The 16,126-nt window shown below is 43.4% G+C and overlaps 2 protein-coding genes across 8 annotated transcripts; one reads left to right on the forward strand and one right to left on the reverse strand.

Annotated features, from left to right (window-relative positions):
- Window positions 1-1,539: 1,539 nt before the first annotated feature.
- Window positions 1,540-6,836, reverse strand: LOC108934700 (TNF receptor-associated factor 6-like). 6 transcript variants are annotated; one of them, XM_018752745.1, is made up of 10 exons: window positions 6,767-6,830; window positions 6,129-6,301; window positions 5,329-5,435; window positions 5,088-5,157; window positions 4,529-4,818; window positions 4,017-4,167; window positions 3,763-3,921; window positions 3,015-3,086; window positions 2,752-2,829; window positions 1,540-2,651 (listed from the first exon to the last, which is right to left on the reverse strand). In XM_018752745.1, exons 4-10 carry the CDS (start codon window positions 5,097-5,099, stop codon window positions 1,794-1,796), a joined length of 1,620 nt encoding a protein of 539 aa, XP_018608261.1. In that variant the 5' UTR covers window positions 5,100-5,157; window positions 5,329-5,435; window positions 6,129-6,301; window positions 6,767-6,830; the 3' UTR covers window positions 1,540-1,793. The 6 variants fall into 6 exon arrangements, with proteins under 6 accessions (XP_018608261.1, XP_018608260.1, XP_018608264.1 ...); XM_018752744.1 differs by having other exon boundaries at window positions 6,771-6,808; XM_018752748.1 differs by having other exon boundaries at window positions 4,529-4,791; window positions 6,129-6,826.
- A 50-nt stretch (window positions 6,837-6,886) lies between these two features.
- LOC108934701 (apoptosis inhibitor 5-like) lies at window positions 6,887-15,450 on the forward strand. Of its 2 annotated transcripts, none has more exons than XM_029256457.1 (14): window positions 6,887-7,136; window positions 9,375-9,536; window positions 9,872-9,965; window positions 10,362-10,427; window positions 10,565-10,716; window positions 11,378-11,584; window positions 11,698-11,802; window positions 11,904-11,993; window positions 12,636-12,817; window positions 13,415-13,508; window positions 13,612-13,668; window positions 14,101-14,180; window positions 14,438-14,577; window positions 15,120-15,450. In XM_029256457.1, exons 1-14 carry the CDS (start codon window positions 6,891-6,893, stop codon window positions 15,197-15,199), a joined length of 1,755 nt encoding a protein of 584 aa, XP_029112290.1. In that variant the 5' UTR covers window positions 6,887-6,890; the 3' UTR covers window positions 15,200-15,450. The 2 variants fall into 2 exon arrangements, with proteins under 2 accessions (XP_029112290.1, XP_018608265.2); XM_018752749.2 differs by lacking the exon at window positions 6,887-7,136 and adding an exon at window positions 7,760-8,044 and having other exon boundaries at window positions 15,120-15,449.
- Window positions 15,451-16,126: the final 676 nt, after the last annotated feature.

Below are 16,126 nucleotides of genomic sequence, written 5' to 3' on the forward strand. Positions count from 1 at the left end.
TTGGTTTGTGTTTTTTTTTTTTCTTTTTTTTAATTTTAAAAAACATTTTAAAATGTTTTAAATGTTTTTTGAACCACTTGTGTTATTTCCGTCATTTACTGACACAATTACTAAGTGGACATAGAAACAAATACAACATTATTGTAAACAACCAATGCTCTTTTTCTTGACTTAATAAGACCATTTAAAATTTTTAGAATAGCACTCACTGTTAGAGGACAGTTTCACAGAACAGTAATTTCTGTCTCTGGTGAGATTGTTGAGATTGATTAAGCTACATTTGTCATAACCGGTAGTCAGATCTGTGTGGATTCTTAATCTTGTTGTGAACTGCGGTGACGATTTCACGTTTATCTGAATGCAGCTGTGACTGAATGTGGGCTTGTGTTTGAGCACACAAACGTCTCTGACATCAGTACGTTTCCTCTTCATTTTCACAACCACGCTTGTTCACGTCACCATGAGACCTGGGAGACGGGGGGGAGGTATACTCTAAGGAAATGAGGTCTCCTAGCTTTGTATGTCACGGGTGGGAAATTTTCTCAGTGAAAAGCCACACAGTGGTGTTGGCACTATCACCTTGTGGTACCGTCAGCTAACCCCCTCAAGTGGATTGCTGTGTTGTCAGAATTACCATCAGTGCCAAGTTTACAGGGTAAATAGGTGTGAGGTTTCTCTGGTAAGACAGGAGGCTCGAAGACAGGAAGTCAACGTGAATGTACGACAGCCTCCTCTATCTGCTTTCACAATGACGAACTGTAATCCCCATATTGTGCTTACCATCTTCTTACGTGCTCAGATACCATTCAGCTCTCTCTTCTCCTGCTCATTACCAATGCTCCTATAAACTTGTTTTGTAAAACTTGTGTATAAAAATTTACTAACGTGGTCTTAGGAGGATGAAGTCACAACTCAAATGTATTACCAAAAAAAAAAAAATTTTTAAAAATTACAGGCTAAGGCATCTTTTGTCTCTCTGCGTATTATTACTTTAGAATTTATCTATGTATTTATTATTGATGGCATGGTAACACAGTGAATAGGGCCGTTTGTCTCACAGTACCTGGACAGTGTTAAAGGATATGGGATTGATCCTCGCTCAGTCTGTTTGGAGTTGACACGTGCTTCCTATGTTTGTGTGGGTTGTCTCCCACAGTCCAAAGACATGTTTAAAGTGAATTGGTGACTAAATTGCCCATTGTGTGTGTGTGTGAGAGAGAGAATGTGTGTGTTGCATTAGTGTATACCATGCTGCTTGAAAATGTGAAGCCCTTGTGTCTTAGTTTTGCCACAAGAGTCTTTCCTATCTGATGTAATCATAATTATTCATTCAAAAAGTCAATCATTCAAGAAGTTTGTTAATATTTTATACAAGAATAACGACCATTCCCATAGGGTTCATGAACTTTCAAGCAGTGCTGCGGATGACTGACTGATGTATCTAGCATTGTAAGTCACCTTGGTGTCAGTTAAATACTGCATAGCGCTCACTGGAAGATGCTTTGGAAAAAAGTGTCTGCTAAATCAGTAAATGTGTTATTGATATTTTTATTTTCTTTGAAAGGTACAGAACAACACCTTAAAATACATAAAGTAGAATTCTGTCTGGTGAATATTCTTTAAGACGTGACAGCAGGAATGATAAGGAATAATTTTGTTATTAAGACCCTGAAGAGTCCAAATCTCATTAACTGTGGTATAAAATTTTACTTTTTTGTGGCACATCAAGCTTTTGCACTGTTTTAAATCTGAGCTGTTCGTTTCCTGCACTGCACCTCTTCTTGGTGTGGAGATCATAGAGACACTTCGGCGTCACGTGACTGAAAGGTGTCCTGCTGCAGGCTGGGGGCACAATAGGGAGTAACTTTGCAGCGCACCAGCAAGGTGTCGTCCTGCACGTACTGGTGCTCCTGCAGCACCTGGAGGTGGAGGAAAGTCACGTAGCCGAAGCCCTTGGGGTTGCAGGGGAGCACGGGCCTCTGAAAAGCGTGCAGGTCCAGGTTAGCTTCCATCACTCTCTCGTAGTGGTGGCCCTCTGCCTGGTCTAGGATGGCTAGCCGGATGGTGCCCCGCAGTGGCCAGTACAATTGGTTGTCAAACGCTCCCTGCATGGTGTGCACAAACAAGGACATGTAGTTCGCCCAGCATGGGGCACTGGGTGTCTGCAGGTGCAGCCGCAGGCACAGCTTGTACCCTGGACGACCCATGTAGAAGGCAGGGCTATAGATGACCACCGGCTGGCCTGCCTCTTGGCTGCGCAGAAGTGCGGAGAATCCCTCCACCCGCCACAGGAAGACCCCCTGGCACTGCTGTGCCTCAAGCTCCCGCACCGTCTCGTCCAGGCAGCGCAGTCGTCTGCGCAAATCTGCCACCTGGGCGGCTTGTGTGGTGTTGCGGATGCTCAGCTCCCGCACCTGGTGGTCCTGCAGCACCAGCCTGGCCTCCAGCTCCAGCATAATTTTGCGCAGGTCCTGCCACTGCTGACTGCACTCACAGGAACCCCTAGCTCTCGCCACCCCTCTGCCGTCCGTGGGCTCCCGAGGTGCTGGCACGCTGCTGCCGTTGCTCTGGCTGCGCAGGTAGTCTGCCATGTGCCGCATATGGATCTGTGTGAACTCCTGCATGTGCTGTGCAAGGGCGCTGCGCTGCATCTGCAATGCGGGACACATCGAGTCAGGACAGTGCAAAGTGACAACATGTCTCTGTTCAGAGTGTGAGAGACAGGCACTTAGTGGGAGAGGTTTATCTTGCCTTTTCCTGACATCCGAAGCTGCTGCAGGGACAGGCGACAGGAGCTTTAAGACAATCGGTGTTGTAGTGTGACACCAGCTAAACAACAAATAGACAAATGTCAATTTTTCCCCTTCTCAATTAATACTTAAACTGCTATACATTTCTGAAAACATCAGGAAGGCTCCAGAGGAAAAAAACAAAAACAAAAACAAAACAAAACACCAGCTAGTAATGATGGACACTTGAGAGACGCAAGCAGACAGCAATTGGCTTCTCCTCACCTGGTCCCGAATAAGCTCCACACCACAGTACTCGCACACCACACCGGCCAGAGGACACAGCTGCTCGTGAACCTAGGTAAGCAACACAACCTAGTGATGGCCCTCAGATGTAGGACTTGAATATCACAGCCACTCACACTGTGCAAATAGGGGGACTACAGGTGGCGTGGTGGTCAGAACTGTCACCTTGCAGTTGAATAATCTGAATTCAAATCCCTGCTCCCACTGCATTACCCTTGATCAAGATACTTGCCCTGAATTGCTCCAGTAAAATTTATCCAGCTTTATAAATGGGCAAACGCTTCTACTCAGAACCGCCAAATCCCTCTCAACATTCAAGAATGGTCTCAAAAGACAGTTCTTTTGGACCCACTTCTCTTCTGATCTACTATCCATAAACTTCCACTATATTATCTGTTAAAATTAAGTAAACATCTGATCCATTCCATATACAGCTACTAGGGTAATGTATGCTGGAAAAAAATGCGGCATTGGACTGACTGACTGCTCTGTACTTTGAGTGTCTTCACGTGTATCTCTCCATCTGTTGGCAAAATGTACTTCTGTTTTCTCGAAGATGTACATCACTTTGAAGAAAAGCATTTGCTGAACGAATGAATAGAAATGTGAATGTAAGTGCTTAAGTATACAAGCCTAATGGTGTAAGACACTTTGGAGAAAGGCATCACTTAAATGAATAAATGTAAATGTTAATATATGCTTTGTAACAGTGGTCAAAGGGTCACACCTTTCTCTCTGTGTAAATGAACATCTGTGCGCAGTTGGGACAGGAGACTAGGCAGCGCAGGCAGTGCTGTGCAGCATGTTCCTCCAGCTGGTTCTTCCTCACCGAGTCCTGGCACATTGGGCACGGCACCAGGGCAAACTGGCAGAGCGCCCTGTGACCCTGCGCAGGGCAGGTCAAAGGACATTAGTGCCAAATGCAGAAGTGGCACTTTTCTCCATCGACGGAGCACAAGCAGAAGTTGCACGAGTGTTTACGTCAAGCTTGCGGAGCTCCATCCTCTGGTCGCAGTCCTCGTGGGGGCAGATCACAGTGAGGGACAGAATCTCACGCTTTGCAAAGTTATCTGGGAAGAGCTGATCCTCCTGCAGCTCCTCGTTGTCCACCGGGCATCGGGGACCCGAATCACTGTGAATGTAGACAGGTGGGCATGTCGAGGGGTAAGGACAGGTCAAAACAATGTGAAAGCACAGCAGCTAGAATAGTGCTTAAAATATATCAAATGTAGCTGCTGGCCTTTATGTTTTCAGTTTGTCCTCAAAAAATTGTATACAACATATTACAAACATGCTTAAATATATATAAACTTAATCCCAAGTGAAACTGGTCAAGGGTCAGGGGAAACAAATAGGGGGCTCCACTGTCGTAACCTTGAGAAAATGGTTCCGGTGAGATACACACATCTCGAAATGAGTGAAGCTGTAAGCCACTCAGGCAGAACTAAGTGGTAGTGTCAGCATAGCAGAAAAATACCCCAAGAGCTTCTCACCGGATAAACTTCTCGATGCAGCCGCGACAGAAGCGGTGTCCGCAGGGCGTCTGCACAGCTGCCCGGAGACCCAGCATGCACATGGGACACTTGTACTTGAGTTCCAGCGGCGGATCGAACTCTACATCGTATCCTTGAGGGTCCACCTTCTTTTGCAGGCTCAAGGAGGACAGGAGGGTTGCAGAGCTCCCAGTGGAACTCAGGCCAGAGGTGCGACTGGACAGCTCGGACACACAGGAGGCTCCCTCCAGGCTGTCCACCTCCTGGTAGGACAGGCTCATTTTCAGCTTCTGAAACGGTGGAAACACTCAGCTAGAGTGATTTACAGTAGCCAGTCAGGAATCAACTAAACTGTACATTAACTAAAGTGTAAATTAACTTTTCCCTGAGATGTATGCCACTTTGGAGAAAAGCGTCTGTTAAATGAATAAATGTAAATGTGCATTATGGGATATTGTCATCAGGTATGAGGCTACAGTACGCAATGTTCAAAGAAAGAAATGTTTCTATATTTCTGAACGCGTTTCAAATACCAAGTATTAGACACATACGCGCTCACCTCAGAAGGCATCAAAGGTGATCCATGGTTGATCAGATGTGCATTCTAGAAGCAGCAACCACTTCATACGCTTAAAAAAAAAAAAAAAAAAAAAAAAGCCGTGCATTTTCTTGAAACAAGGCATTAACTTCGGACATATTCACACATGAACAGACCCTTTCCCAGCGATTTTCATCTGAAGTCAGTACTTGCTTCGACTGCAGTGCTTGTCTTTTACAAGATCGCATCCTCAGGTACGTACCAATAATTAACTATTGGCAGGTAGAATGGTGCTCGGAACTGCAGCACTTCAAAAGTCCAAATTCAAATCCCACCTCTTGCTTTAAGAGCCTTGATCAGGTTCCTACCCTGAAATAATACAGTAGAAATTATACAGCTATATAAATAGGTAAAACGATAAGTAGATTATGTCCAGGTGTTTGCTGAGCTTGGCATTTAGATTGCAAACGTTTCATCACCAATTTGTGTTTGATCCCCAGTCTCAAAGTGACAGCATGATCATGACATCACCAATTCGCCGAGCTTGGCATTTAGATTGCAAACGTTTCATCACCAGTCAAGGTGTCACCTCGACTGGTGATGAAACGTTTGCAATCTAAATGCCAAGCTCGGGGAACACCTGGACATCTGGATCAACAACCCGAACTACGAACACCACCAGTTTCCTCTATTATTTATAAATAGTTTAAATATACAAACCTCACATCATGCTTTGGAAAGAAATGTCAGCGAAATGAATGAATAAATGTGGTATAGGACATTATTTCCTTTTCGTGTTTGTGAAATCTCATGTGATTAATGACTGTGAGGAAACAGACAAGTGCTGTTTAGTTCTTAGAAGGGGGCTTCGAACAGTCCTCTCGGCAACCAGCAGCGAAGCTCTTGAGCATCAACCAGAGTGCAGAAATGTAATTTTTCACTCTGTCAGTGTGCATGCTGAGCTGGTGTCAGGACACCCCCACATTTTATACAGCCAGCACGAGCTTCCACAAAGAGTTTCGAGAGCCTTCCTCAGCCCTGCGCAAGCGGTGAAACCGTTACCTTGTGTCCGTATGAAGGCGCGACGTGGGGCTGCAGCTGGGCGGCGCTCGTACCGATCGATCGATCGATCTCACCGGTTCCCTTCGCGCAAATGTCCCCAACTCCCTTTTTTACAGTAACTCACAACTTGTGACACAAGGGCTTCCCACTGAAACCCAGCCCCGATGCGATACCTTGAAAACGAGCGAAAAGCACTTAGCCCACAAATTAAAGTCACGTCTTTCTGCCAAAGCAAGTTGAAATCCAGCGAGGACTGATTGATTGATTTTTTTTTTCTTTATTTATTTTAATTAAAGGTAATGTGATGCAATGAAGTCCACGATCAGGACAAGAACGAGTCGCTTCACGAGCCGTCATGGGCTCAGACGGCTTTCACTGCCGACTCAAGAGCGGGCAGCGAGGAGGAGAAGCGCAAACACAATCGCAGTTACACTAGAAGCGCATCTTACGCGCCTCTAACGGAGGAGTTACATTTCTAATAAGTCCAGGACGACTGGGCTTATTATTATATATTCTATGTGTGGCTGAGGTGCGCATTCCACAAGTAACTTAAACACATTTGTCACTATTTCTAACGACTGAATCCGGTGTTGGAGGTTTATCATAAGTATTTACTTATTTATTTGTTCATCACTTACCCACCTTGTGCGAGAGTCTTCCGAAGTCCGCGGAAGGTTTTCTTTGAAATGCTGCCGGGCTCCGTGGCGCCCCCTTGAGGCAGAGTGGATGGCGAGCGAGCACGGGGGGGTATTGGGCGTGGACATGTGCGCGTGCAGCCCGCCGGGCGTCACAGCGGTGTATGTTTCTGCAGCTTTTCCACGCAGTGACTTTCTTCCGAATTACGAGGCTTGGACAAGGGAGGGCTACGAAAGCCCGCACGTGGGCCCCTTTGTTGCCGTGAACCGTTTATTCATTGTGCTCCTCTCCACTGAACGTCGTCGACGGGGCCAAATGGGCAATACAGCAGCGCCCCCTTGCGTCGACACGGGGAGAAGCTCGTCCTGCAAGGTGCGGGATCCGCTTAACCAGAGGAAGCTACGGGGATTTTAGCAGCATCTAAGTCTTACTTCAGGGCGTCTCTAGGAATTGTTATATAGGTATTTTAAAAAAAAAATATAGCTCCTGACTAGTACACAATGTGAGTGAATTATATTTATTGATGCTGTATTACTTAAAAGGTAATCAAGAGGTTAAACGGATGCCCAAGAGAGTCAAGAGCTTTTACGTTGTCTTATTGGACCTGTATAATAGTTTTCTACACTATCGTAGTGGATAGTAGGAATAGATTAGAGTCTGAGGAGCAGTGCCACGCACATACTTGTAGGTCAGACTTCATGTCCTTAACCACAGCTTTACTTGCTATATAATACTTCCTTCATTTGTTGGTTCTGTTTTGAACTAACCTACTTTTGCAAGACTTGAAACCATCGGATATGTTAGCTAGGGTATATGCCAGTTACAAATAACAGCAGGCTACATAATGCTATTATTTCTCTCGATTTTTAACCCCTTTCCAGCACACAGACGTTACGCGTCGAAGCGACGTCAAGCAGAACAGTGTGGAAAACGTGAACGTATAAAAAGTGACGTAAGACGCCACACGTGACGCCCCACTTCCTGGTGTGCGCTGCGCTCGAGCATGCGCACATGCGATATTTTGAGACCGCGCTTCCCGCCCTGGATGAGCTTGTTGTCAAAGCTTACGCCAGCAGGGGTACCGCGTTGCGGGGCTGTCCCACCTTTATTTTCTGTCTGAACGGAAAGAAATAAAAAAAAAAGAGGCTTTTTTTTTTTTTTTTTTTTTTCCCCGTCGGGAGAGGAAACTGGAGCTGGTTGGTGCCATGGCGGTCAGTGTGGAGGAGCTGTACCGCTGTTACTGGGTCCTGGCTGAAGCCACAGACAAGAATCTAGAGCAGGTGCTGCTACTACTAGACCCCCCGCTGTGCGCGCGCCCGACAGAGAGCGTGCACGTGCTCGCTGATAACTTTATGAACACGAGACCTCCGTTTCTAGCCGCGTAATCGATAAGCTCAGGTGTCCAGCAGGACCCGGACGGAACTGTAGAAGCCCGTTTTCCTCTTGAACTGTGGTAAATTTATGGGCTGTTACTGTGAGGACACTAGTACTAGTAGTAGTAAACACACAGCACTGACTAGTCTAGACAGTGTTTTTCATGTAACATACTAAGTACTTAATACATATACGACTGAAATTTTCTTTTAAAAGTTACCTGAACATTTAGGGCGTGGATTATATTTCACACTTCTTCTTAAGAATTATTTTTAGTTGTTTCTAGGACTGAAATTGATATTTTTCTCATCAGACTGATTTGTGTAGGAGATGCCATGATGGTGGAGCCATGTTTACATCCAGTAATTTATTGTCAATAGAATAGTTTACCTTTATTTATCAAATGCCTTTGTCCAAGGTGACTTAGTTAGACTGTTATATAATCAGCATTACAGTTGTTTACCCATTTATGCACCATGGTATGTGTACTGTACCAGTTTTGGGTAAAATGATCAAGTTTACTATGGCAGGGGTGGGATGTGAACCCAGAACCTTCAGGCTACAAGGTGACAGCTCTAAACACGACACAACACACACCATCGGAAACCGCTTGTCCCATGCGGGGTCGCGGCGAACCGGAGCCTAACTCGGCAACACAGGGCGTAAGGCTGGAGGGGGAGGGGACGCACCCAGGATGGGACGCCAGTCCATTGCAAGGCACCCCAAGCGAGACTCGAACCCCAGACCCGCCGGAGAGCAGGAGCCGATCAAACCCCACTGCACCACTGCACCCCCCGCTACACTTCCCTCTGCTTCCCACTTTAGTTCTACGGTTATGCCCCGGGGTACCAGGGTATACCCATTTGAGTTATGACAATTTCATTTACTGTACCTCCTTCAACATATGAGGCCTTGGCATTTATAAGGACCAAATTTGGATTTTGCACATGTCCTGCTTTGCTGTGTTCTCTTAAGTATTGTGAACCATTGAAGTAGTCGTGTGTCCATTTTAAAGGTATTTGCCGATAGTTTCGCATAAACGGGTGTCAGATTTGGAGTGCAGAAGCGCATAAGCATTCTTGCAGTCGAAACTCATGTTGATTAGTTGCTTATTAACGTGAAGGAACACACTGCTTGTCTTTGGCGGTTCCATGCTGTCTCCTCCACACACTCTTCGAAGACAAAGAAAGGCGGTTTTAGAAGTTGCGGTCGGAAATGTTTCCCTCTGCTCTGCAGCACCGGAATGCATACCAGATGATCCTCAATGGAGTGAAAGGGGGTCCGAAGGAGAAGTGTTTGGCGGCTCAGTTCATTCCCAAGTTCTTCCGGTGTTTCCCAGAGCTGGCGGACGCAGCCCTCAACACACAGCTGGACCTGTGTGAGGATGAAGATGTCTCGGTACAGGTTTTACTCCTGGATATAATGTCTTGAGCTACTGTTAACGTAAGAATGCTATCTGGCATAGTGGTTAATAGCGTGGACTCATAACCTGAAGGTTGCTGGGATGAGGTCCGCTCCCGTTTCACCCGCAGTACCTCTGAGCAGGTTCTGTGAACCGAATCGCAACATTAAACTACCCAGCTGTATAAATAGGCAAATACTGTAAGTCCCACTGGAGAAAAATACCAGTTAAGCAACATTAATAATAATTGTAATAATAGTTTGAGTTCTTTCAAATGCTGTGGATGATGAATTTCTCCTTGTCCGTTTTTTTCTCCCGTCCCTCACTCCAGATCCGACGACAGGCCATCAAGGAGTTGCCTCAGTTTGCTGCAGGAGAGAATCTGCCCAGGGTGGCTGACATACTGACCCAGCTACTGCAGACAGGTTCTTGCAGTCTCTTACGGATGATATGGATTTCAATAACTGCAGAGGGGGGAAAAAATCCATTCCACCATGATCTCTTTCATACTTCAAACTGTGAAATGATAATTGTTTGTCATGACTTGGGTTTTCTTTTGGAAGATGCCGGCAGAAGAGTTCCGTGTCAGAACTTCAGAGAATGCAGCCCTTTATAGATTAAATACATAGTTAGTTAGTAAAAATATCGTCCTATAGTGTGTAGTACCTCACCTTAATTGATGTAAATCTCAATCACTTTGCTTATCCTTTAAACTTTTAGTCTGTTTTTATTTGTCGTGAAATTGACAGTACATAGTGCCCTGTAAGTGATTTATTTGGGTATTGAGGATGCTGCTGTTGTGTACTATGTGGTTCCTCCAGATGACGCTGCCGAATTTAACCAAGTGAACGGTGCCTTGCTCTCCATTTTCAAGACTGATGCAAAGGGTGGGTGTCTCATATTTGGTTCTTCTGCATTTCCTTTGCTTTCTTCCTTTCCAGGAAGAAATTCCTCCTCCCTTGCTCTGTACATTTTGGTGATTTAGGATAGAATGGTTTTATTTGCCTCCTCTGTGCTGTTTCAGGAACGCTGGGAGGTCTTTTCACACAGATATTGCAAGGTGAGGACATTGTACGGGAGAGAGCCATCAAGTTCTTGTCTTCCAAGCTTAAGACCTTGCCTGAGGATATCATAACCAAAGAGGCGGAGGACTACATCTTCACTGAGTCCAAGAAGGTCAGCAAATACTGTTTTGTAGAGGAATATGAATGTCACATTTAGCTGTTGTGCGTAATATCCAGAAGAAGACCACAATGTCATTGTAAGGAAATAATTTTTCATAACTGCTTTTACTGACATGCCTTCATGAAGCTGAATTGTCCTGGCAAAAATTACCCTGCTGTATCAGTGGGTAAATAATTCCAAGTACCTTAGAATATAAAGCTCACAGTCTCTTGGGAGAAAAGCATCAGATAAATAAATGAGATCCATTAATTCAAGGTACAGGGACACTGTTCTGAATATGATTTGCATCTCCTTGGGGTGGGTGTGGTGGCGCAGCGGGTTTGGCCGGGCCCTGTTCTCTGGCGGGCCTGGGGTTCGAGTCGTGCTTGGGGTGCCTTATGACGGACTGGCATCCCATCCTGGGTGTCTCCCCTCCCCCTCCAGCCTTACGCCCTGTGTTGCCGGGTTAGGCTCCGGCTCCCCGCGACCCCACTCGGGACAAGCGGTTTCAAACTGTGTGTGTGTGCGTGTCTTCATGAAGCTCTGAATAACTTTTTTCAGTGATCATTAGAAGCTTTACTGATCTGCAGAACCGCATCCCTCACCAGGAACAGGTGGCAGAAGAAAATGATGGTGATGAAAGTGATCCAAATGCTTCTTTCCCATGCTCCAGGTATTGGAGGATGTTACAGGGGAGGAGTTTGTGCTGCTCATGCAGATCCTCTCTGGGCTGAAGAGCCTGAAGACTGTCAGTGGCCGACAGCAGCTGGTGGAGCTGGTGGCGGATCAGGCCTTCCTGGATCAGACACTGGACCCCTCTGACACCGACAGTGTGGACCGGCTGTTGCAGTGCACCCGCCAAGTGCTGCCCCTCTTCTCTGTGAGTGTTTTCCCTCATCAGGACCTTTTTGTGTCACCCCTGTTTTCAGGTTGCTGGTGTCAGCCAGAGATTAAGATGGCTGTTTTCTTGACTTCAGCAATTCCCTTCCACAGAAAAATGTTCACTCCACGCGCTTTGTGACACACTTCTGTTGTAATGTCCTGCCCAGTCTCAGTATGCTGACCAGCCCTGTGGCAGACCTGGACATCCAGCTGGAGGTCAGTGCAATGTCTTAAATGAGGAAAGAAGTGATGCTGCTGCAAATATTTATATGGGTTTTATAGGATTTAAGTAATTAATGGTATTTTGCTTACTGCAGGTCCTTAAGCTATTGGCTGAAATGTCTCCCTTCTGTGGCGATCATGACAAATTGGAGTCCAACTTGATGATTTTGTTTGGAAAGCTTTTGGTAAGAGGCCATTTACAGTGTGTAAGATGCCTGAATTAAAATCCATTATATGGATTATGATGATAGAAATTTTCTCAAGCCCTGAAATTTTCACATTTTCTTTTGCAGCTCTGCTATTAAAAAAAAGATAATGAACTGAGAAACATGGAAGCTTCTCAGCTGCTTATTAGTTTGTTTAGTTTGAACTTTGGTTGTGCCTGTAATTGAAAATGGACAGTTTTGGGGCAGCACGGAGTAGCGCTGTTGTCTCTCAGCGCCTGGGTGGTGCGAGAGGACGTGGGTTCGATTCCCGCTCAGTATGTGTGGAGTTTGCATGTTCTCCCCGTGTCTGTGTGGGTTTCCTCTGAGTGCTCTGGTTTTCTCCCACGGTCCAAAGACATCCTGTTCAGGTTCCCCCATAGTGTGTGAATGACACAGAGAGAGTGTGTTTCACTGATGTATGGATGAGTGAGCCATTGTAAGTAGTGTATCTAGCAGTGTAAGTCACCACGGTGAATAAGGTGTGTGGGCTGATAACACTACATAGAGTTCATTGGAAGTCGCTTTGGAGAAAAGCGTCTGCTAAGTGAATAAATGTAAATGTAAACGATAAACAGAAAAGTCTGAGTTTGGTCTTTGTTTCCCCTCTGATTTTTGGCACAGGAGTACATGCCTGTTCCACCAGAGGGGGCAGATAATGGGAATGTTGCAGTTGACAAGGAGCCAAAGCTGCAGTTCAGCTGTGTTGAGTGTCTCCTGTTCAGTTTCCATCAACTAGGGAAGAAAAAACCAGACTTCCTCATTCATAAAGTCAACACAGAACAGTTGAAGGATTTCAAGATAAGGTATATTCCAACTTTGACTGTCAGTCTTTGTGTGTTTTGAAGTTAGCTCTAATCCTTGTATTGAAACCTGTGATTTTTTTTTGATTTTTGGTTCAGTTTTCTTCCTCAGTTCTGTACTTGATTAAGCCCTTGAGGAAGCTCTGAGCTGAACTATGGAAGAAGAATGTAATTTTTTGACATTTACAGAGTTTTTCAAGAAGTATTCTAGTTTAGTGCAACAAGTGCCGTGATATGAGTTACCTTTATTAACGGTAGCTCAGAAAGCATTACATTGATCTATTGCTTCTAAGCACTGGTAATGCACTCTTGGGCCTAAGTTATTCACTTATTATGTGTAACTGTTTACTTTATAGAAAACTTAGCAATGTTTTCTTCTTTTATCTGCACCAGTGGTAACTTCAGCATTTACTCGATGTTTCTTGGGTTTTAGTTTCAGCAGTTTGAAAGAAAAAAAAAAAAAAAAGATCTCTGCAAAATTTGTAGAAGGTAATAATGATTGACAAAGTAGTACAAAAGCAGACTGGTCAGACCCAGACTGGTCAGAAGACTGAAAAAAGGACACAATCTCTTAATGTCTTCTTATTTTTGGCATGCCAGGTTACAGTATTTTGCCCGTGGATTGCAAGTGTACATCCGTCAGCTTCGGGCTGATTTGCAGGGCAAGACTGGAGATGCATTAAAAACAGAGGAGGTGATATATAAAAAGATTTCTATATTAATGTTGCTCACATTCCTGTCATCTGAAGCATATGGAAGCATACTTTAGTGAACATGCTTTCTGTATATTTTTCCAGAATAAAATAAAAGTTGTGGCTCTGAAGATTACCAACAACATCAGTGTTTTGATTAAGGTGAGTTTTTTGCGCTCACCGTTTCGCATGTTCATATGTTCCGTCTTGTTTTAATGATATGAAACCCATGTGGTCTTGTGGTATAGAAGTTTTGTTAGTCTAACTTCTCTCTCTGCTTTATTTTCTAATAGTTTGCTTCTCATTTTCATAGTGTGTATTCCATACTTGTTTTCTGAAAGGTGTACCTTTAATTTATAAATATGTAATAGTACCTTCATCAGTGAAATATATTTTACAGAAATATCCATGTTATTTTTTTCACATACAATGAAAGTGGTGTTATTTAACAGTGTCACAAAATAATGATGTATCAAGTTTGGAACTAATTTCTTGGGGAAAAAAATATCTGAAAGCAGTGTGGATGCTGTGGAGGAGAAGTATTGTTAAAGGGATGACAAGAAATTACTAAATTATGCTTATTTTCCTTGCCAGGACCTCTTTCACAACCCACCTTCTTACAAGAGTTCTATATGTCTCTCCTGGAAACCAGTGCAAAAGACTGAAGCCACTGGGTAGGTCAATATGTGTGGCACGAAGTCCGTCTACAAAAAAGTATCTGTACTCACTAATTTATTGAAGTAAGCACACAGCAACACTTTTTGTAAATACATTTATGTCTTGTTTTTTGCAGTGTAACACAGGATTGTATAGGACAGGATCAAATAATCACCTTAACCATGACCAAATAATGACCTTAAAGAAACTATATCTTAACCAGAATTTGCATGATTCTCTTATTTATTTATTTATTTTTTTATTGGTACTCTAGTCAGAAGCGACCGTCTGGAGAGGAAATAGGGGCTGGAGCTGAAATGAAGACACGCTCTGCACTGCCTAAAAGGGATGCACAACAGATCTACAATCCCCCCAGTGGAAAGTATAGTGCCACCATCAGCAACTTCCGCTTTGGTAAGAAAAAGGGGAAAAAAAAGCAAATTCGAGAGAAAGTCGAGCCTTTCTACCACCGTAAAAAAGGTGACAAGTACTAAGTTAGCAATATGATTCATGTAAAACACGTCTCTTTCGAATCCACTTCTCCTGGCCTCCTGTCCACTCCATAACCTTTCTCTACATTATGTTATATTTTTCAATTAAAGAAGCAAGATAGTATGTATAAGTTGTACTTTTGCTGAGATGTCTGTCGCTTTGGACAAAAGCGTCTGGCTAAATGAATAAATGTAAATGTAAATAAGACATTTATTCCAAATCAATTCTATATACAGGTATTTGTGTAATGTATACTGACAATAACAGTGGACTGTTAAACGAATTGACTCTATATCTCTTCATCTCTTGCTGAAATTCACTTCTTTTTATTCTGATTTGTATGTCACTTTGGAGAAAAACATCTACCAAGTGAATAAATGTAAATGATCTTTTCTTGATTGGTATATGGGATTCTTTGTGGTGTGGGTGAGTTCTAAGCTTCAGCTCTCTTTCTCGGGTTCCAGAAGAACATGGCGGGTTCCACAGGGGCCGTGGAAGAGGCTGGGGATTCCAAGGCAACAGAGGCAGAGGGAGAACCTACTGAACAGATTCTCTAGAGGATTTCACAATAGATGGAATGCATAAGACTCTGTCTTCACAGCTTTATGAATGTTCTTATCTTTACATGATTATTTCCTCAGAAGAAGTGGAAGATATCTGGAAAATTACAAATTTTGCAACAAATTTTTTCTGCTTTGAATTTTTTGAATTGTGTGTGTATATACATTAAGGATTTTTGTATGGGCTTAGAATTAAATTTCTGCAGCATAAAATAGGCTTTATTATGTTTGACTTTTTGAGAAGCAAGAAATTCAGGTATACTTTTTTATTTAACCTAGAATTTCTCTGGTCTGTTTCTTAATTATCCTAGAAGTTGAATTTTTCCAAATTACTTGTGCATCTATTTTTTTGTTAAAGAAAACCTTAAGAATGCTTTTGATTTTCACAATTGCACATTGATAATTTTTGATTGTAACAGAGTTTCTTCCTGAAAAATATTTTTGACATTTTTTTGTCAGTCGTCAGGTTTGGAATTTTTTTGTTTTAAGTATTCAGCATTATGTTTTTTTCTTATCCAAAATCTGGTCTTTGTATTTCACTTTATGGTGAGGTTATTGAAATGGTATGTGGTCACGGCAGCTACTAAACAACTATTACTAGAACACTTGCTGAGTCCTCTGGAGAGGACAAAAAAAGTGTGTGTAGGGCAGCACTCACACATCTGATTTATTCATAAATATGTATTCATATTGAGACATGTATGAATTATGTGCAGTTTGGTCAAGATGTTGATCTCTTGAATTCTGGTATTGGCTGAGTTTCTGCTAAAGACTGTTATTTTTATATTGTTTTATGGAAAAGGAGGTAGTTACTTTTTCTCTACATGTTAGGGTTAATAAAAACCCAAAGGTTTGCAAAGTTAGAATTTGAAAGTTGTCAGTTGTCATTCCTGTCGTGTTAGCTTGTGTAA

The sequence above is a fragment of the Scleropages formosus genome, chromosome 11 (assembly GCF_900964775.1).
Source record: "Scleropages formosus chromosome 11, fSclFor1.1, whole genome shotgun sequence".
NCBI classification, from domain to species: Eukaryota; Metazoa; Chordata; class Actinopteri; order Osteoglossiformes; family Osteoglossidae; genus Scleropages; species Scleropages formosus.

Bases quoted from the DNA above. Each gene is read 5' to 3' on its own strand.
- LOC108934700 (XM_018752747.1), bottom strand. The intron at 3,087-3,762 runs GTGTGACCCTTT...TTGCTTACCTAG, and splicing joins TCATTTACACAGAGAGAAAG to GTTCACGAGCAGCTGTGTCC. The intron at 2,652-2,751 runs GCAAGATAAACC...CCCGCATTGCAG, and splicing joins GCTTCGGATGTCAGGAAAAG to ATGCAGCGCAGCGCCCTTGC.
- LOC108934701 (XM_029256457.1), top strand. From the start codon at position 6,891: ATGTGCGCGTGCAGCCCGCCGGGCGTCACAGCGGTGTATGTTTCTGCA. The intron at 7,137-9,374 runs GTGCGGGATCCG...TCTGCTCTGCAG, and splicing joins GGAGAAGCTCGTCCTGCAAG to CACCGGAATGCATACCAGAT. The intron at 11,803-11,903 runs GTCAGTGCAATG...TGCTTACTGCAG, and splicing joins ACCTGGACATCCAGCTGGAG to GTCCTTAAGCTATTGGCTGA.